Below are 21,536 nucleotides of genomic sequence, written 5' to 3' on the forward strand. Positions count from 1 at the left end.
GTGGACCCTCTGGAACTGGAATTAGAAACTGGCTTGTGGGTCCTGGGAATTGAACTCAGGTTCTTTGGAAGAGTAGCTAGTGCTCTTAACAGAGCCATATTTTTAGCCCCCCGGCACCCCCCAGGACTTTTGAAAAAGGTTGCTTTTGCTTTTTATGTGGGGTTACTTCCATTTTTCCTCTTTGTTAGTGTCTGGACTCTTGAAAAAAAGTATGTAGAGACTTAATTTCTGTTTGGCACACTTTCCTTGCCAGCCAGCTGGGATTCGGTCTACATATTCTGCCAAATATTGAGATAACTATAGCATGGGCTCTTAATTTGCATGGCTGGTTTCATAGCCAATACATATTTTTCCATTTGCTTAAAGCTGTAGTCACTGTGTGAGCTTGTTGAGGGGTATTATCAGGACATGAACTTTGATTTTAGAACCAGAAAGGGAAGGGCGTAGTTCTACTCTTGATGGTTTAAAGTGGGCTACAAATGGGGCTGGAGAGACGGCTCAGTGGTTAAGAATGCATATGACTCTTGGAGAAGTCCAACTTTCCAGCACTCACCAGTAACTACAGTTGCAGGGGTTCAACAACTCTGACCTCCAAGTGCACCTGCATTCTTGTTCATATACCCACGTGCAGGCAGCTACACACATGAACATACTTAAAATACTTTTTAAAAAAATGATCTAGAAACTTATCTGAGATATTGTCTTGTTTATTGGATAAAGAATAAATTAGTGAGGATTGTTAGATAATCCTAACCTAATTAGTATAGGGAAGTTATTTGCCTTTAGAAAGTAATTTTTTTTTTGTATAAAACATGACATCTCAAGTTTCAAGAAAAGTGAGTAAGAAATCTGTTAATTTTTTTTCAGTTCCAGTTTTGTGCGAAGCCTTATAGCAGTCATAACCTTGTAAAACTGGCTTAATTCTCATTATATAAAGGATAAAGCATCATTCAGGAGTTGGATAACAGCCGGGTGGTGATGGCGCACACCTTTAGTCCTACACTCTGGAGGCAGAGGCAGGCATATCTCTGTGAGTTTGAGGCCAGTGTAGTCTACAGAGCAACCAGGCTAGCTAAGTTGGATAACTTGAATTAGATGGAATAGCTATGAAACATCCAAAGTGTTCTTTTTATATGATATTGTTGTATTCTGGTAGGAATGAACTTAATAAATAATTGACATATGATGTTAAAGTTAAAACTGTCATAAGATCAGTTTTAGCTTGATGTTGAAGCAAATTACAAATTCCCCTTTGTTTCTATTTAAATAATTTCCTTTTTGGCAAAAATAATAAGAGTTTTTAACACATACAGAATAAAGTAGATCTTATTTTTGTAGGTAATAAATTTTAATTTTTTGTGTTGTATAAACAAAAACTCAGCAATGGGTAAATTTTGAGACAGATTTTTAAGTGCTATTTTTGTTGTTGTAGTTGCTGGTGATTGTACCGTAGGACCTTGTACATCCTACCACATCCCCAGCCTTCGTTTATTAGGTAGATTTTGATCTTGTCTCTGTCTATTTCTGTCTGGAGATTAGCACAGGCTGTCCTCCCATTCAAGATATAGCTGATGATTCCTCCCTGCCTCCACCTCCCAAGTGCAAGGGTTACAGTGTGTGCATTCACACTTTTATCATCCCCCCCCCCCCCCCGAAACTCAGTATTCTCAAAATTAAGAGTTAGCAAGAGTACAATAGGCCACTAGCAAGTTTCCCATCAGATACAGGAGCCTACCAGCTATGTGGTAATAAATAAAAACTGTAAACCTCCTGTCCTGGATGCTCTTCAGGAGGTGTGCCATTAACTTGTGCTGGTTATGATGAATTACTGCTTTCAACACAATGATACGTGCATATATACATTTTATTTTTAGAATAATTATTTTCTTTTATGTGCATTGGTGTTTTGCCTGCAGGTATGTCCATGTGAAGGAGCCAAATCCCCTAGCATGGAGTTATAGACAGTTGTGAGCTGTCATATGGATGCTGGGAATTGAACTTGGGCCCTCTGGAAGGGCAGCCAGTGTTTTTAACTTCTAAACCATCTCTCCATCCCTAAGATAAATATTTATAGTACTTCACAGAACATTTTTCTCCCTTATGTATTCTCTACTCGTAGAACATAGAGTCAGTTTGAAAGCATGAGTCATCACTTTTGAGAGGGAGATCTAGGATTGAGCTTAAATAAGTAACCTTGATTAGAAATAGTAAATGTGAGATTAAGTATATAAATATTTGAAAATGCAGAATTATATGAAGTCATTAAGTATTGGAATTGAGCTGTGAAGAAATTCCTATACTTAAAGTGTGGAGAGAAAAAGGAAGAGACTGAAAAAGAAAGCTAATATAAAACAGTCTGAGCTATGAAGGAAATATAACTGGTGACGTGCTGCAGAAGGCTTCATGAAAGGTTTGTCAACTGAATCGAAATGGATTGCTGATGCAATAGTTAACTAAATGAGGATTTCATAGAGTGGTTGAAGTGGCCTGAAGAGTGAGAAGATTCATATATGTTTTAAAGAAAAGACCCAGGACAGCTGGAAACAGATGCCATGCCCAAATTAGGTAATATGAGGAGAAATTATTTACAAAGAGATAGGAGGGGTGTAGGAAAGTCATGGGCTGGGGCCCCAACCTTGGTTCTTTACAGTGAAGCTATTATCACCCTGACCCAAATGGATTAGGAGTTACCTGAGCCATGCAGAAGAGGCGTACTATAAGGGGAGCAATAGAGGGCATGGGCAAAGGAAGCCCAGCTTTAACAGAATTCTGTTGTCCTGTTGGGGGCAGCAGTTCTTTGTGGGTAGAACCATGTGTAAGCCTAAGGATAAGGCTTTTTTGTTGATGGAAATGATAGGAAGTTGATTTAATTTCAGCTGTTTGTGTCGTGAGCTTGCTAAGTGATGGTTGTGGTGGTGGTGCTGCTGCTTCTCATTGTTATACAAGATCTTACTGATCAGTTCAGGCTCCCAGTGCTGGGATTGTAGATATGCCACTATGCCCAGTGTTGTTGTTGTTGTTGTTTTTTCCCCAGCAGCTTTGGAGCCAGTCCTAGAACTAGCTCCTGTAGACCAGGCTGGTCTCCAACTCACAGAGATCCGCCTGCCTCTGCCTCCCGAGTGCTGGGATTAAAGGCGTGCGCCACCATCGCCCGGCACACATGCTCTCTTGATAGTGAAAAGTTGCCCTTCTTTCACTGAGTCAGATTCCATGAATACTCTATTTAATTTTTGGATGCTAGAACCTAATTCCATCATTGCATTCTATCACTGAGCTATCCCCCAACTTGCCTTTCCTCTAATCAGTTTATGTACTATATGTGACCCTAAAAATCCACACACTTGGAGTGTAGTAGCATGATTATAATCCCAGTATTTAGGACAGTAAGGTAGGGTAATCTCTAAAATAGTAAAAAAGTAGCCCAGGTTACATATTTCCAGACCAGTCTTGGTTACACAGTGAGGTCTTGTTTCAGCATGTACATACAGAGTGAGATATAGAATATTGGGGTGTATGTATGGCATATTGTGTCTTCAGTACATTTAAGTGGTGACTTTTAAGATGTTTATTGATCAATATTTATAGATATACCTTGTTTTGTTAGCAGCCTCGCACTTTCCCATTGTGTATGTGTAGTTCAGCTGCCTTTTCTGTTTTTGCTCTTTTGCAAGTAAATGTTAAATTGAACGTGGTTCTCTGTAAAGATTTTGAGTATCGTGTTACCTGTGTTAGTATAGTGGTGGGAGTTATTTCTAAAAGTGGTTTTGAAGGGACACATATATATTTTTTTTGTGTCTGTCTATCTTGTTTTAAATTATGTGTAGGTATGTGCCTGCATTTGGGTATGGACATGTGAGTGCAGGTGCTGAGGGGCCAAAAGTGTCAGTCCCTTAAAGCTGAAGTTACAGATGCTTGTGAGCCACATGAGTGCTCTTATGTGGGGCCATTTCTCCAGCCCTGGGTACATACGTACTAAATTTAAATTGTTAGTGTCAGATTTCTTGATAATAGGTTGCACTCCCCCTTTCCCAAAAAAAAATTTTATTAAAGATACTGCTGTGGGACAATGGTCTGTACCCTGTCACTTATATTTTAAATAAATGCTGATTGGCCAGTAGTCAGGCAGGAAGTAGTGGTGGGACAATGAGAACAGGAGAATTCTGGGAAGAGAAAAAGTCAGTACTCTGCAGTTGTCACCCAGACACAGGAATTCAGACCCAGAGCAAGCAAGATGTGAAAGCCTTGCTGAAAAAGGTACCAAGCCACGTGGCTAACACAGACAAGTATTATGAGCTGATATAAGTTAAAGGAGTTATAAGAAGCCTAAGCTAGGGGGCTGGAGAGATGGCTCAGAGGTTAAGAGCATTGCCTGCTCTTCCAAAGGTCCTGAGTTCAATTCCCAGCAACCACATGGTGGCTCACAACCATCTGTAATGAGGTCCGGTGCCCTCTTCTGGCCTTCAGACATACACACAGAATATTGTATACATAATAAATAAATAAATATTTTTTTTAAAAAAAGAAGCCTAAGCTAATAGGCCAACCAGTTTATAATTAATGTAGACCTCTGTGTATTTCTTTGTGACTGAACAGCTGCAGGACTGGGCAGGACAGAAACCTCTGTCAACAAGATACTACAGATTCTAAAGTGAAAACAATCCACCAACATAAAAAATAAGCCTCTATTTTTCTACCTTTCACCTAGGTACAAAGTTTGACAGCAGGAGGATGACTGTCCTCTTTCTCAGTCTCCACCTGCCCCCTTTTGTCTTTGGCAGAGGGTTTGACTTTGTATTTCAAACTGAACTCAAACTTTTGATCTTTTTTTTTTAAAATTATTTATTTTACTTATTGTGTATACAGTGTTTTGCTTACATGTATGTCTAATTGCCAGAAGAGGGCACCAGATCTCATTATAGATGGTTGTGAGCTGCCATGTGTGTGCTGGGAATTGAACTCAGGACCTTAGGAAGATCAGGCAGTGCACTTAACTTCTGAGCCCCTAAACTTTTGATCTTTTTCCAGCTTTAGTCTCAGAGGTGCTGGGTTTACAAGCGGGCACTACTGTTTGTTAAGGCTTTTACTGCTATGTTAAAACACAGTGACCACAAGCAACTTGGGAAGGAAAGGATTTATTTTGATTGCACTTTTTCATCTTAGTCCATCAGTAAGTCAGAGTAGGAACCTGGTGGCAGAGGCCATGGAGGAGTGCTCTTTACTAGAGAAATGAGGGCAGTAAACTTAAAATAGTAATGTTTTAAAAACTAATAAAGTTTATTTTCATATCTCTCTTTAAGTCAAAGGATGTTTACACCTAAAACAGAAAGTTTTCATTTTTAAGATATTAAGATAGAAGAAGCCAGGTATTGTACACATGAAGCAGGAAGATCACTAGTTTGAGGGGAGACTCTTTCTCAAAAACGAAAGCAAGTTGAGTGTGATAGCACATGTCTTTAATCCCAGTAGAGACAGGAAGATCTATGAGATTTTGTGGCCAGCCTAATCTGATCTACATACTAGGCCAGCCAGTGCTACACAGTGAGAGCTTGTCTCAAAACCAAAACATAATACAGCCCCATTAACCACCCCAAGTAGCTAGAAGTAGTCTCTGTCCTACTGGTCCCCTGGACTGGTTTTTCTCCACCTGCCTGTTCCCAAAGGTGCTTATGAAATAACCACTTTGAGGCTTATTACCAGTTACATTTGTTTGGCCAATGTCTTAGGCTTCTTTTTGGCTAGTTCGAACTATTAAACTCACCGATTTCTATTAATCTATGGATTGCCACGAGGCTGTGGCTTACCAGTGCAGCATGTTACTCATTCAGCAGCTACATGGCATCTCCTCAACTCCGCCTGCTCTCTCTGCACCTTTGTTTGAACTTCCTATCTAGGTTTACTTTGCTAAGCCATTGGCCAATACAGCTTTAATCATCAACCAATAAAAGCAGCACATACAGGCGGACATTCTACATCAATCCCCATAAAAAGTCTTCATAGTAGAATACTATACAACTATAAAAATGAAATGAGGCCTGGAGAGATGGCTCACTGCATTATGGCACATGTGTACCCCCACATACACAAATCAGTAAAAATGAGGTGGTTTAACTTAGTTACATCTTATGTATATTTGTAGTTTGACCTTATCAGAAATTTATTGAACAGAAACATTATCCTAATAATTCATTTGGGTACTCTGAAATAAATAAGCCAAATGGTTCTCTGTTGAACACAAGAGGAAGTTGAAGCTCTCAGGAAAACTTAAGAAGATAGGACTTCTGCAGGAGATCTGTCGGATCAGCTTAATCTTGGTGTCACTCCCATAGACTCAGTTACCAGTGCTCTTTTCAGTTACCTTAGGCTTGACTTTACTTATAATGATCTCCCAAAGTGCTACCAGCTTTTGGTTTTTAGCTTTTTTCTTTTCTTTTCTTTTCTTTTTTTTTTTTTTTAGGACTACTGATTGTTATTTTGGAATTGTAAGAAAACTATAGTTTATTGTCCCTAGTGAGGAAAGTATATAAAAATAAAACAAGTACCTTATTTATTAGATGTGTCCTAAAGGTAAGCAAATACAGATCTTAGCTAAATGATTAATTGATTTTTAGTGTTTGAACTTAGGGCCTCATGCATGTTAGGTACTCTACCACTGAGTTAAATCAGTACTCTATATTTTTGATCCAGTGTCTTAAGTTTCCCAGGCTTGCCATGAACTTGGAATACTCTTGCTAGGATTAAAGGCCTGTGACACAGTTAAATTATATTTAAACTCATTAAGTAGCATCAAAAATACATAGTGAATTCATCCATGTAAAACATTCCTTTTGACTGTTTTTGAAAGTGTATTTACTTAATTTGTAAATACAATGTAAAAGTCCTGGTGCATGCCTTTAATCCCTGTACTTGTGAGGCAGAGGCGGTGCTCTGTGCTCTGGGTTTGAGAACTGCTTTGTCTACCTCATGAGTTCCAGGATAGTCAGAGCTACATAATGAGACCTTGGTGAAGCAAAACAAAACAAAAGATTTGTAAATAGTTTTTCTTAAATGTAGATGTATTTTTTATGCGGCAATTTTATTGTTTGGCATAGAGTAAATATTTGCCAGTGTTTACCTGTTGATAAATGCTTAGGGAATCATCATATTAATTTGAATCACATTGCCATCTTTTACTTGGAAGCTTAAAAAAATAGTTCTGATAAAAATTAATTCCCACATATAAAATAGTCATGTTAAAGGCTAAGCAGTTAAGAGCACTGGCTGCTCTCCCAGAGGTCCTGAGTTCAATTCCCAGCCCCCAAAAGGTCGCTCATAGCTGACTATAGTGGGATCTGATGCCATCTTCTGGTGTGCAGGTTTACATGCAGATAGAGTACTCATACATAAAAGAAGTAAGTAAACCTTAAAAAATAGTCATGTTGAGTTTGCAGTGCTGACTGATACGCGTAAATAGGCACTATAGGGTCATAAATACCAGAGCCACTGTTAAAAATAGACATATTGTTATGTGACTATAGGATTAGAAGAAATAAAGAAACAGAAGCTTCCTGCAAGCAGGTTTCTAGGCAAAAATACTGTACTATATATATATATAATCCTATTCCAGGTAAGCAAATGCCCCTGAAAGGTCTTCATTCATTGTCACATGAATTTTAGGTTCTACTAAACACTTTCTAAGTTAAACATGGTTACTTGAAAGCTTAAATACCTTCTTATGTCATCCTCACACGATTTAGTTTATTTTTCCTTCTCCTCTTCTGCTGCTTCTCCTCCTCCTCCTCCTTCTTCCCCCCCCCCCCCCCTCTCTCTCTCTCTCTCTCTCTCTCTTTTTCTTGTGACAGGGTTTCTCAGTGTAGCATTGGCTTTCCTGGAATTCTGTAAACCAGGCTGACCTTGAACTGCAAGATCTGCCTGCTCTGCTTCCCAAGTGCTGGGATTAAAAGCTTGTGCCACCACTGCTTGACCTTGATTCAGCTTTTTAATAATGCTAGGATTTCTTCTGAATTCAGCGTGACCGTTTTAAGTGGCTTGGGTGTTTTGGGACAGGCTAATAATATATTGACAGTAGGAGAGCAAATGTCATGTGTGTAAACCTTTTTTCTTTTTTTTACTATTTGAAATTGTTGCAGCTATTTCAAGATTGTTCAGAGAGCCTTGTTAGTTTGCATAACTGATGACATTTATGTTTTTAACCTGACATATTTTTTATTTTTATAGATAAAGTGGAGAATTTTAGTGAAGAACATGAAAAAAATAGTCACCATTTTCATAAAAATGCTGAAGATAGTACTAAGAAACCCAACACAGAAACGGCAGTGGCTTCTGAATATAAAGCTGATGAAATTAAGGAAACAAATGATACTTGGAATGTCCAGTCTGGGAAAAGATCAGAGTCTCCGACTGAAAGTTGCCCAGTCAAAGGACCTTTAAGAACTGGTTTATATGAGTGGGATAATGATTTTGAAGATACCAGATCAGAAGACTGTATTATGAATTTGGATAGTGATTCTCTTTTGGAGGTGAAGGATGAGGATTTAAAAAACCGATTGGAAAATATAAATGAAGCCATTGAAGAAGATATCATACAAAGTGTTCTTAGGCCAAGCAACTGTAGGACGTACTGTAGGGCCAATAAAGCGAAATCCTCACAGGGAGCATCAAATTTCGATAAGCTAATGGATGGCACCAGTCAGGCCTTAGCCAAAGCAAACAGTGAATCAAGTAAAGATGGCCTGAATCAGGCAAAGAAAGGCGGTGTAAGTTGTGGGACCAGTTTTAGAGGAACAGTCGGACGGACTAGAGATTACACTGTTTTACATCCATCTTGCTTGTCAGTTTGTAATGTTACCATCCAGGATACAATGGAACGGAGTATGGATGAGTTCACGACAGCCACTCCTGCAGACTTAGGAGAGGCTGGCCGGCTCAGGAAAAAGGCAGACATTGCGACTTCCAAGACCACTACTAGATTTCGACCTAGTAATACTAAATCCAAAAAGGATGTTAAACTTGAATTTTTTGGTTTTGAAGATCATGATGAGACAGGAGGTGATGAAGGTGGTTCTGGAAGTTCTAATTACAAAATTAAATATTTTGGCTTTGACGATCTCAGTGAAAGTGAAGAAGATGATGACGACGACTGTCAAATGGAAAGAAAGAAAGACAAAAAAAGAACTAAAACAACTCCGTCACTTTCCCTGCAGCCTCCCCCTGAAAGCAGCGACAATTCCCAGGATAGTCAGCCTAGTACTAATAATGCAGGTAAGAACTGTAAGATGTGTATATAATAGGATAATATGTATTTAATAGATGATTTCTTTTCAGGCTTTAATCAAAGTCTAATTCTTCCCTAGATTCTTAGTATTAGTTTGATATATATATATATATTTTTTTAATTATATGTAGGTATATGCCTACATGCGTGTGAATGCAAATATCCTCTGAGACCAGAGAGACACGGGTACCCTAGAGCTGGAGTTAGGGATGTAAGCTGTCTGACCTTGGTGCCAAAAACTGAACTCAGATCCTTTGGGAGAGCTGCAAATTCTCTTACCACTGAGCCATCTCTCTAGCCTTAGTGTTATATTACACTTTAGTAGAAGCATCTTTTTAGAACCTGTACATTGCATTATGCAAAGCTATAGTATTTTACATGTAAATTTTTAGATCTTAAATTATGGTAGACTGGGAGTCTTACATGTTTTACATCAGTGACTAGCATTTAAGGGTTTTGATTTCAGATTGGTTTCCAAACTAGGGCCTCACACATAATAGGCGAGTTCTCCCACTGAAATATAACCCTGGGCCTGCACCTGTAAATTTATGTGAGAATTTTAAACTGTTCAGTCTTTGGGACAGAGATATCAAACATCTTGGTTTAGGTTTGAAAATCCAAATGTAGTGGAGGCATACGGATAGATTTGGACATTTAGAACTGTAGTGGTAACAGATGGTTTTAATAAGGGAAGTACTCAAAAGAAATTAATTAAACCCTTTGTAAGTAGCACAAAACTAAAAAAAAAAACATTTTTTTTTTTTTGGAAACATTCTCAAACACTCTTAAATTGTGATTTCGTAAGATTGAGAAGTACGCTGGGCAGGCGACTCTCTGTGAGTTGGAGGCCAGCCTGGTGTACAGAGTGAGTTCCAGGACAGCTAGAGCTACATAGGAATCTTGTCTGGAAAAAATAAAACAGAAGATTGAAAAGTACAAGGTAAATATTCTCTTTTAATAATAAAAATTTGTCTCTATAGATTGTAGGCCCAATGATAAGGTTTTCTGAGGAGTTGAATCTCTAGTGAGAGATAGATACAAATACACTAGGTAGCTCTGCTATAATTAAGCCTTTATTTGACAAGGGCTGTGTGTAGAGGATTCACTATTTAGTGAGGAAGAACTTCTGAAAGCTACTGGTCTTTTCAATCAAATCTTTTCTATATTGGTTCAATTGTTTAAAAAAAAATCTTTGTCCTACTAAGTTTGTAATTGGTGGTGAATTAGAATTTCCATTGTATTTGTGAGTTTAGATTCTTAAATACAGTATATCATATTTGACATTACCTGCTACTTAGCTCTTTTTCGACCTAGAAATAGTTTGCTTGATTAGAATTACTATTTCTGTTGTTGGGGGTGATTTGTACAGGAGAGATAGGCTCTACCACTGAGTTATGCCCTCAGCTCAGATGAGATTCACCCTTTGTTTTAAACTGGAATTAAAGCAGGAGCTTCTAGAGCCTCTTTACTCTCCAAAGAAGTATAGTCAACGTTTATCCAGTGTTGTCATCAGCCTCTTCAGAAGATCACAGTTTGCAGCAGCTTTACTAGATCGGAGACATAATGCTGTGCAGTACCTGCACTCATGTCCTGTTGCAGTTTATTTGGCATTTAGGCTCAGTTGTATAGGAAGTAATTTTTCTTATTTGCAGTTTAGAATCTGTTTTTACATCTTGGAATAATACAACTTTAATTCTTAAATGTGAAAAATAGGCTTACTTTGAGAAATGAAGTTGGCATTGAATGTTTTAAAACGAGAGACCACTTGGATGAGAAATACCAAGTTGCAATTGAATCTTGATATAATGTGTGAACCAGTAATCAATTTTAAAAGTTGAGGTGGAGGGGCTGGAGAGAGAGATAGCTCAGAGGTTAAGAACACTGACTGCCCTTCCTGAGGTCCTGAGTTCAATTCCCAGTAACCACATGGTGGCTCACAACCATCTATAATGAGATCTGGTGCCCTCTTCTGGCCTGCAGCGTACATGCAAACAGAATGCTGTATACATGATTAATAAATAAATATTTAAAAAAGAAAGTTGAGGTGGAGAAATGTCTTCCCTTTCTTTTTCTATGTTAGAAGAAAATGTTTGTAACCTTTGAGGAAGTAATCTAATTCTTTAGTAGTTTCATGTGAAGACTCATAAGTCATTGAATTGCATTGTACTAGCCAGGGATCTTTGTTATTTTATTTTCCTCCTGACTCAACCCACTTGAGCAGACTCAAGTGCTGGGATTATAGGCCTGTTGCACCACACCCAAAGACTTTGCATTTTAAAATTGATTCCTTTATGGGATTAGAGAGATGGCTTAATAGTTAAGTTTGTTTGTTCTTGGCAGAGGGCCTGGTTTCAATTCCTAGCACCCATTTTGTGGTTCACAGGGGAATCTGATGCCTTTTCATTTCTGCAGGCTCCCAGGCAAGCATGTGGTTCACATCCATGCATGTACGTAAAACACTGAAATGCATAAAATTAATCTAAAAAATTTTAAAAATGGTTATCTTTGTAGAAGTCAACAGCCTCTTACACAGCTTGAACAATGTCTTTGACTTTTTAGAGCCACACCAAAAGTTACTTATCTTGCATCAAAGCACTTTATACCCCCAACTATTACAAATGGGCACTGGAACTATTACCGTGGGTATTGGAAGCATGCAGCGTTGAGGGCAGACCACCGGGATTTGGATTCTGGCTCTTTTACATCCACCTAATTGGCTTCCAGCAAGTATTGTTTTAAGGCAATAAATATAATTTCATGAACTTAAAATATAGAAAAATATAAAACTTAGATAATATTTGATATTTATATGAGTTTGTATAAATTATATATCTAGCATCTGTATATATCATGCAGTTGTGATCTGTGAAGTTCAAATTTTATTTTGGAAAAAATTTTAAGCCAGGCATGGTGTTGCATGACTGTAATTTCAGTATTTGGGAGTCTGAATGAAGCAGGGGTATTGCCGTGAATTTGAGGCCAGTTTGGGATGTATAGTGAATTCCAGACCAGCCTGGGCTAGCTACAAAGGACCATTCTTAGTGAAAGAGAAAATATTTGACTTTTCTTTTAACACAAAATAAAACTAGAATACATGTGTAACAGGTAGGTTTTCCATTATTCCTTTTAATCTTTCATTCACACCCCTACCCCCAATATTATGATTAAAAAATGGCCTTAAGTTTTCTGATAACTTGAAATACTGGAAAGCTAGCTAGTTTTGATTACCATTTCAGAAAACTTGGATTTTACAGAGGACTTGCCTGGTGTGCCTGAGAGTGTGAAGAAGCCCATAAATAAACAAGGGGATAAATCCAAGGAAAATACCAGAAAGATTTTTAGTGGCCCCAAACGGGTAAGTAAAGCTCTACTATTGGTGATTATTTTATCATTCATTTATCATTAGAGGGCTCATGTCTTAGGGTTTCTGTTGCTATGAAGAGACACCATGACAACATTTAATTGGGGCTAACTTACAGTTCAGAGGTTCAGTCAGTTGTCATCATAGAGAGTCATGGTAGTGTACAGGCAGAAATGGTGCTGCTGAGGTAGCTGAGAGTTAATACGTCTTGTGCAGGTAACAAGAAGTGGTCTAAGACACTGCACTTGGCTTGAACATATATGAGAGATGTTCAAAACCCACCCCCACAGTGACACACTTCATCCAGCTGGGCCATACCTGCTCCAGCAAAACCACACCTCCTAAAGCCTAAAGTGGTAGTGGGACACAGAGGTAGGTGTATCTCTTGAGTTTAAGACCTGCCCTGGTCTATGGAGCAAGTTTCAGGATAGCCAGGGCTACATACAAAGAAATGTTGTCACGGAGCGGTGTGTGGAGAGCCACTTTTGGGACCCTTTTTTTTTTTTTTTTCCCAAATCACCACTCAATCTTTAATTTTTTATTGAGAAGTTATCAGCAAGCCATCGTGGCAGTGTTTCTCACATGATACCTGTAAATTTTTTTTAAAGATACCATCTTAAGAAAATTATGTATAGCTATCTATATCTATATATCTAAAATTAAAAATCACTTTTCTATGCTCTAGAATATTGGTTGTTCAAACTTAAAATCAAGAGGTTGTTTGCGAGCTGAGACTTGTTGCTATTCTGCCTTATAATAGTCTTCTGCCACATATTGCTAGCCCAGATAAAGACCAACATGCAAAATACTAAGTTCCAGTTGCTTTCATGGCATCCTCAGACTGAACATTTTAAAGTCAGGGATTCTTCTGTGAGCCTGTCTTTTTGAATCTCTTTCTCTTTTTTTCCCCAGTTCTTACTTAGAGTCAGATCATTGTCCAGCTTTTTCAGTAATAGCAAACTATTTTGCATTCCATTTTAGATTCTTAGCAGCAGTGCAGGCTGTATCAATTTCCCCCATTTACTAATTAGACAGAAGCTTCTGTAGGCTAGGTGTGTTGGCACATACTTTTAATCCCAGCAGCTGAGAGGCAGAGGCTGGCAAATCTCTGAATTTGAGGCCAGCCTGGTCTACATAGTCTACAAAGTGAGTTGAAGGCCAGTCAATGATACATAGTGAGATCCTGTTTCAAAAAAAAGTTACCATAATAGCTATGGAATAGTTATGCTTTTATCTTCATGTCTATAATGACTACTGAATTAGAAAACTCTCTGCGTATGCTTACTAGTTGTGTGTGTGTGTGTATCATGTGTTTGTTTTCATATGGGTGTGTATGCATGTACCATGGATGCCTGAAGATTGTATTAGGTATCTTCTCTGTTGTTCCCTACCTTGTTTTTTTGTTTTTTTTGAGACTGTAGCTCACTCAAACTGGAGTTCTCAGATCCTGCTAAACTTCTACTGGCCAGCAAGGCCCAGGATTCCTCCTTTTTCTACTTTTCCAGTGCTAGGATTACAAGCATGTATTACCTGTAAGCTTTTGTAGATGCTGGAATTGATCTTAGGTGGTTACACTCATATGGCTATTCCCTAGCTCCACTTGTCTATGTTTTGAGAAATGTCTAAATTGAGTCTTTTGTCCTTTTTTTAAAATTGAGGGTAATTTTTTTTAATGTTTAGTTGTAGTTCAGTAGATTTCTCAAAAAATTAAAAGTAGAACCACCGTATGACCTACTTGTCTCAATCTTGCACGTACACAAAGTACTCCCTACTATGCAGATATTTGTACCCCAGAGCCTGCTGTGTTTACTGTAGCAAAGGATTTGGAATAAGCCTGGTTGTCCATCAAAAGATGAATGGGTGTTTGGTGTATGTGTGTGTATAAAGTGGAATACTATTCAGCTATAAAGGAAAACGTAATAAAATTTGCAGGAAAATGGATGGACTTAGATTAGAATGTGTAATATTAGCTGAGGTCATACAATCTCATGTAAATGTCTAATTCATATTCTGTTTTTATCAGAAGTTCTCAGAATGTCTTTTAATTCCTTTCCCCACACCTTCCAACTATAGCCTTTTATCAACTTGGTATATTTAGTTCTTAAGTATACCTTATTTAAATAGATTCTTATTTAAAATAATCCCTTTCACTTATTAGATGACTGTGATATTTGTCTTTAGGGCTGTTCTACATTTAGAAGTTCTCTATAATCTCCTTGATATTTAATTTGCTTCACTATTGGCTTAGGAGTCTGTAAATTAATAAATCTATATTTTGGATTAGATTTAGGTTAAACTTTTTTTTTCATTTTGCAGACCTTGCTTGATGATAATTGTCTTTGTTTGCATTTGAAGCTGTATATTTTCTGGTTATTCCACTTTTAATGTATTTTCATTTATACCTCCACCTACTTTTCCATAGTATGGGGGATTGAATCTAGGGCCCTGTATATGCATTCTTGGCCTTTAATATTGTTTAAACAACTAACAAAAGTTGGGATCATAAGCTTTGTTCAAAACAAAAACACATTTTTTTCCTTTTATAATCTAATTAGGTCTTTTCTGACACTTTGTGAATATCTTATTCTGCTTTGTATCTTTTAACTTGTTTGCATCTAGTATTGAACGTTGTCTTAGTTACGGTTTATTGCTGTGAAGAGATACCTTGACTAAGACAACTTACAGAAGGAAGTATTGAACTGGGAACTAGCTTACAGTTTCAAGGGTTAGTTCCTTATCATTGTGACTGGGAGGGTAGGAATGATGTGTGGAAGCTAAGATCTCATATCTGATCCACAAGTTGCAGGCTTTAAAAAGCGGGAGGGGATGAGAGGGAGACACACACAAACTTGAATCTTCAAAGCTCACTCCCAGTCATGCACCTTTTCTAAGGTCATACCTACTCCAACAAGGCCATTCTTCCTAATTCTTCCTAAACCATTCTGTTCCTGGTGACTCACATGTCCAAGTATATGAAGCTGTTGATACCATTCTTAAACCATCACAAACCCTATCGCCATCTTTTGTTACACTAACAGTTGCTGACTGGAGAAAAATTTCAAATTGTTTCATCTACACTTAGTAAATGGAATAGTATAATAGTCTCTCCTCATTGATGCATTAAATAATTATTACTTACTACTATTGTTCATAGTAAAGTAAGTCATGCATGACACCACTTTTCTGACATCTAAAAGAAGCAAAATGTCAAGAAATAGGTAACGGCACAGAGGCAAAGGAAATGGAGATGTTGGTGTAAAAGGTACAGTGAAGTAGAATTAGTAAATCTTAAGTCAATATATAACAGAAATATAGTTAATATTGTATATTGGAAATTTGCTAAATGAGGAGATTTTAGGCCCTCTTAACCACACTGCAAAAAATAATTATGGAAGGTATGAATAAATTAATTTGTTTATCAAAACATTTTGTATTCCTTAAATATGTATAATAAACTTTTAAAAAAACTTGTTAAATGTAGTATGATAGGTTTTGACTTTTCTTTGTATGCCCTAGTTATTTTAGATTTGACTATTGGGAACTGTTTCTAGCTCTTTTGTTCCTCTTATGTAAACCCAACATCTTTGAGCACTTTTTTTTCTGCACAGGAAAGTGATTGAGATTCATTGTGTACTTTAAAGAATTAAACTAAATTAAGTTAAATAATTCATTTCTCTCATTTCTCATAAGACTCCTAGTTTTTTTTTTTTTTTTTGTTTTGTTTTTGGTTTTTCGAGACAGGGTTTCTCTGTGGCTTTGGAGCCTGTCCTGGAACTAGCTCTATAGACCAGGCTGGTCTCAAACTCACAGAGATCCACCTGCCTCTGCCTCCCGAGTGCTGGGATTAAAGGTGTGCGCCACCATCGCCCGGTGACTCCTAGTTTTTTTAATACAACATAAATACTTAGACTTTCCGAGTGTTAACTATGTTCATTGCTGATGGGCACTGTCATTGCACAGCCAGGAAAATAATTTATAAGTTTATATGGATAACTTTGCTTTAAATTTAGCAAAACATAATTTAAAAATTAGTTTTTATTATTATTAGTGGGTTGGGGGAGAGGCCACTTACATGCCATAGTACTTGTATGGAGGTCAGAGAGCAAACCTCTAGAGTCAGTTCTCCTATTATGTGATCTAGGGATTGAACTCAGGTTATCAGATGTGCATAGTAAATGCTTTTACCCGCTGAGTCACTTTGGGAACCCTGATGTGACAGAATTTTGTATTTGGCTTGTTATAGTATCCTGTGTACACATAATGACTATATTAAACTGTTACTAATGATAATTACTGGGAACAGTAAGTAGTTAGTGATTTTTAAACTTTGCAGTTCTTTTTGCCCTTAGTATTTTACTGATGGTGACTGGTCAGAAGCTGGGTGTGGCAGCACACACCTGTAATAATTAACACTCGGGGAGCCGAGACAGGAAACTTGTGGGGAGTTTGAAGCCAGCCAGGGCTACATAGCAGAGACCCTGTCTGAAATCTTTTTAAAAGCCAGGCAGAGTGCCACAGACCTTTAATTCCAGCAGAGACAGGCGGGTGGATCTCTGTTTGCTCAAGGCCACTCGGTCTCCAAAAAGAGTTCTAGGCCAGTCGGGACCATATAATTGGAATTTCCCTCTCCTTTTTTTTCTTTCTTATTTATATTTAATTTTTGGTATTGTTTTGCTTTTGTTAGTGTTCTAACTCAAGGCTTCATACATTTTAGGCAGGCACTATACACTGCATCCTTGTGTTCAGTTTTTAAATTTAGTTTTAAATTTAATATTGAGAGATTTTGCTTTACTATTCACACAACTTAAAAAGTTAATAGTGTACATGCACTTGACCTGATTTTGGAGTAATTTATCTGGCCTAAAGTAAATCAGGTCATGGAAAACAAGTCGGTAGCAGACCTATTTGCAGCTGTATGAACACAATATTATAGTGTCAGAAAAATTAAGGAAATTACTGCTGATTTTTTTTTTTTTAATTTAAGAAGCTATGGGATTGAAAGGTGTGTGTTGTTGATGGAAGCCCTTAATCCCAGCACTTGGGAGGCAGAGGTAGGTGGATCTCTGAGTTCAAGGCCAGTGTGGTCTACAAAGAGAAACCCTGTTTTGAAAAAGCAAAGAAAGAAAGAAAGAAAGAGAAAGAAAGAGTATGTGATTCATCACACTTGAATGAAAACCTTGTTGTAACATAGTATTTCTAATATTTTATTCCCTGAAGAATTTAAAGAAATACTTCCTCGCCAGGCAGTGGTGGCGCACGCCTTTAATCCCAGCACTCGGGAGGCAGAGGCAGGCGGATCTCTGTGAGTTCGAGACCAGCCTGGTCTACAAGAGCTAGTTCCAGGACAGGCTCCAAAACCACAGAGAAACCCTGTCTCGAAAAAGCAAAAAAAAAAAAAAAGAAAAGAAAAGAAATACTTCCTCCTTTTGTATAAGTTATTAGGATTAATAGAAAACTAAATATTTCAAGTAAATTTTATGTAGATTATTTTTCAGATACCATAGAGAGAAGGGGGTGTAAGTGGATGTGGGAAATATTCTCAGCAGTTGTAGAATGGCTTCAACTTGCATTGTCTAGTGCTTCCTCTGATTCAATTTAGTTGCCATGTTTTTGGTAGGAATGCCAGAGAAGATACTGTGTTCTCATTGCTTTGAAACCCTGTTAAGTACACAGAGCTATGAAACATGTAAAAAATGTACCCTTTTTGTTGTTAAAGACTATGGTCTTAAACCTAATACCTCATATTTAGGGCCTTGCACATCCCAGACAATCCATCTTTACTTCTGACTTAGGTATCTCTACCCCTTATGCTGTGTTTTTACATATGATTGCATACCTAGTTTTGTAGAACCTAGAGTTCATGCTGGTACTTTCACTTCTGGTCCAACACCAGGTTTATAGGTTTATTCTGCCCTTCATGCTTATGTATTTTACTTCTCTTTGTTTACAGTGAGAGATCTGATTGTTAGTATGCTTAACCATATATTCAGTCCTAATATTTGTCAACAGTACACACAAGTCACCTCACCTTAGTGATACAGACATAAGCTAGCCAAGATTTTCCTTTTCTCCACTTTCTCATATTAGAAACAATAACTTTCTTTACAAAATGAACCATTTTTAGATACTTACTATTTTGTGTTTAAGTATGTGTGCATTTCATGTATGTGCACCGATGTGTATGCCTGGTTCTCTAAGGTCAGAGGAGTTTGTCAGATTCCTTGGTATTGAAGTTATAGATGACTATGAACCACCATGTGGTTGCTGGGAACCAAACCTAGGTCCTCTGCAATCGCTCTCAACTGTTGACCCATCTTCTCCAGCTCCACATTAATTTTATTAAGTTCATCATTATGGCAGTTTTTGCCTTACCAGGAGTGTAGGAAGGACTTGTTATATTAGGGTTGAGTGTTGCTTGGGAGGTTACATGCTACAGAAAAACAAGAAGGGTAAAGAAAACTGGTTAAAAAACTGGTTGAAGTAATGGCTTTAAAAAGTCATTTGCTGGACTTGAGAATTGACTTGGTGGTTAAGAGCATTCTTGCTCTTCCAGAAGACCCACGTTTGATCTCCAGCACCCACATGATAGTTCATACCATTAGTTCAGCATCTGAAACTTTTGACCTCTGCAGGCTTCATACATGTATGTGATATATATACATACATGGATGCAAAACATTCATACGCATGTTAAAAAATAAGCCAAAAAAGAAAACAGTCATTTGTAGTTAGAAAAATAAAGGGGCTTTAGAAATTGAATTTGAACATAACTGTATTTAACCTTGGTTAGGTCTTATTGGTGATCATTGGAAATTCTGGTCCTTTTTGTTCATGAAATGTTAACTAGTTTCTGATTTCTGGCTACCATTTCCCTAACTCCCTTACTTGCAGCTGTCACAGAGATCATTTCTTCTGCTTGCTCTGCCCACTTAAATTCAACTCTTCTTTACTCCTGTCTGCTTTTAGGGCAGTGTTTTTATAATTAGCCAGAATCACCTTGTGCTTGGAAAGTTGCATTTTTCCTGGGATGTTGAGGTCATCTTGTTTACAATTAAAACTGCTTCTGCATTTTTAAAACTAATATAAGATCAGTTGTTTCAATTTTCAAATATTTCTACCATTACTTTTCAGTGTTTCTCTGTAGTTTAATATCAGGCCCATCTGGCCCTATCTTTGGTCTGACTTTCTAAGGAACATTTTGGACTTAAATTTTTCTTTCCTTCTGTCATTCAATATGACACTAGATAGTAAGCTTCTGGGCAATTGGATTTAAATTTACTTCTCATTATAAATCATGAATACATATTAATTTGTATTAGAAAATTGCAATTGTATGAGCCTGCAATTTTAGAGTTGTATATAGCTTTATATTTTATAGATTCTTTTTCGTTTGCTGAAATTAATTTATATAAGTTTTCAATTTAAAAACAGAATATTGTTAACTGAAGAGATTTTAAAGGACAACTCCTCCCACATCCCACCCAAGAACAAATGTTTCTTCACACAGTGCTGGTTTTAGCTGTTAGAACTCACTTTCCCAAAACAGTTTTTTTTCCTTCCTTCCTTCCTTCCTTCCTTTCTTCCTCCCTCCCTCCCTCCCTCCCTCCCTCTCTCCCTCCCTCCCTCCCTTCCTTCCTTCTTTTATTTGTCCAGTGTATTTACTGAGTGTTGCTTTTGTCCTGTATTTGGGATTTACCTACCATTTTAGGATTCAGAGACGTAGGTGGTGGTGATTTCTAAAAATTAGAAACCTGAGATATTAATGCATATGAAGCCTGAATTAAAGATAGACTGGAACTGGTGTGATGGTGGGAAATGCTTGCACAGTATAAAGTTACAGGCCATCCAGGTATGGAGGCACATGCCTTTAATCCCTGCACCCAGGAGGCAGAGTTATGAATTCAAGACTGGCCAGTCCATAGAATGAGTTCCAGAACTGCCAGAACTACACAGAGAAACCCTGTCTCAAAAAATAAAAAAATAAAAACAATTAAAAGTCATGGCCATCTATTTGTAATTGGTAGCTTGACAGTCCGGAGTAGTTTAATAAGAGTCAAGTGGGTTCTGGTTGACTCTGAGCGTGGAAGAAGGTCAGTTCTTTTGGCTTTTCTTCCTTGTTTCTTTATTCAATGTATGATCTCAGTGCTAGCTGATCAGGGATGCCAGAAGAAATAAAAAGGATGTCTTTTAATGTTTGCTGGAATGTTTTTTCCAGACTGGAATTTTAAATAGTTTTATCATTATCTTTCTCTTATAGAAATACCATTTGAATATCAAACTAATCATTCTTAGTTGTTGATCTATGTAAACAATGAAGTAAAAATATGTAAATAATGAAGAAAATTTTTTTATATATAAGCTCGTTTTTCTTTAATGTTTTATTTTAAATGCTACTAAAGTACTACTACTCTTAGTTTTCCTTCCTTTGGGTGCCGTTTTAAAAAAGTGTTTATGAGTGTTTTGCCTACATGCATATAAAGGCATTTTGTATATGCCTGATACCTACAGAGGCCAAAGAGAATGCTAGAGCCTCTGGAATTGGAGTTACAGATGGCTGTGAGCCACCACGTGGATGCTAGGAATGGAATACAAGTCTTTTGAAATTGCAGCCAGTGACTTCAACTGCTAGGGGGTCTCTCCAGCCCTAGTTCAAGTTCTTTTAAAATTAAAAAAAAAATGAGGCCTCTCCAGAGTGATGGCTCAGCAGTGAAGAACACTGACTGCTCTTTAAAAAGACCTGATTTTCTTTTGCAACACCCACATGGAAGCTCACAGCTACCTGTGACTCCAGTTCCACGACCCTCTTACGGCTTCTAGGGTACCAGGTGCTGGTTGTTTGGTCCCAGTGACACGTTTCTGTCTTTCTGGAGAAATTTCTCACTTTCTGAATAATACAGTTTCACC

General features: G+C 37.5%; 1 protein-coding gene across 3 annotated transcripts in view; it reads left to right on the forward strand.

Moving 5' to 3' along the window:
* Positions 1–21,536, forward strand: part of Wapl (WAPL cohesin release factor) — a 64,525-nt gene that overhangs the window by 8,593 nt on the left and 34,396 nt on the right. For 2 of the 3 annotated variants that reach the window (XM_041662360.1, XM_041662362.1), the window contains exons 3-4: positions 8,215–9,258; positions 12,508–12,626. In XM_041662360.1, the coding sequence (XP_041518294.1) occupies positions 8,215–9,258; positions 12,508–12,626 (1,163 nt within the window). The remainder of the gene's footprint in view (positions 1–8,214; positions 9,259–12,507; positions 12,627–21,536) is intronic. The other variant, XM_041662361.1, reaches the window with a different exon arrangement.

The sequence above is a fragment of the Microtus oregoni genome, unplaced genomic scaffold, assembly GCF_018167655.1.
Source record: "Microtus oregoni isolate MIOR12 unplaced genomic scaffold, Mior012 000013F_ref0000133, whole genome shotgun sequence".
Taxonomy (NCBI): Eukaryota; Metazoa; Chordata; class Mammalia; order Rodentia; family Cricetidae; genus Microtus; species Microtus oregoni.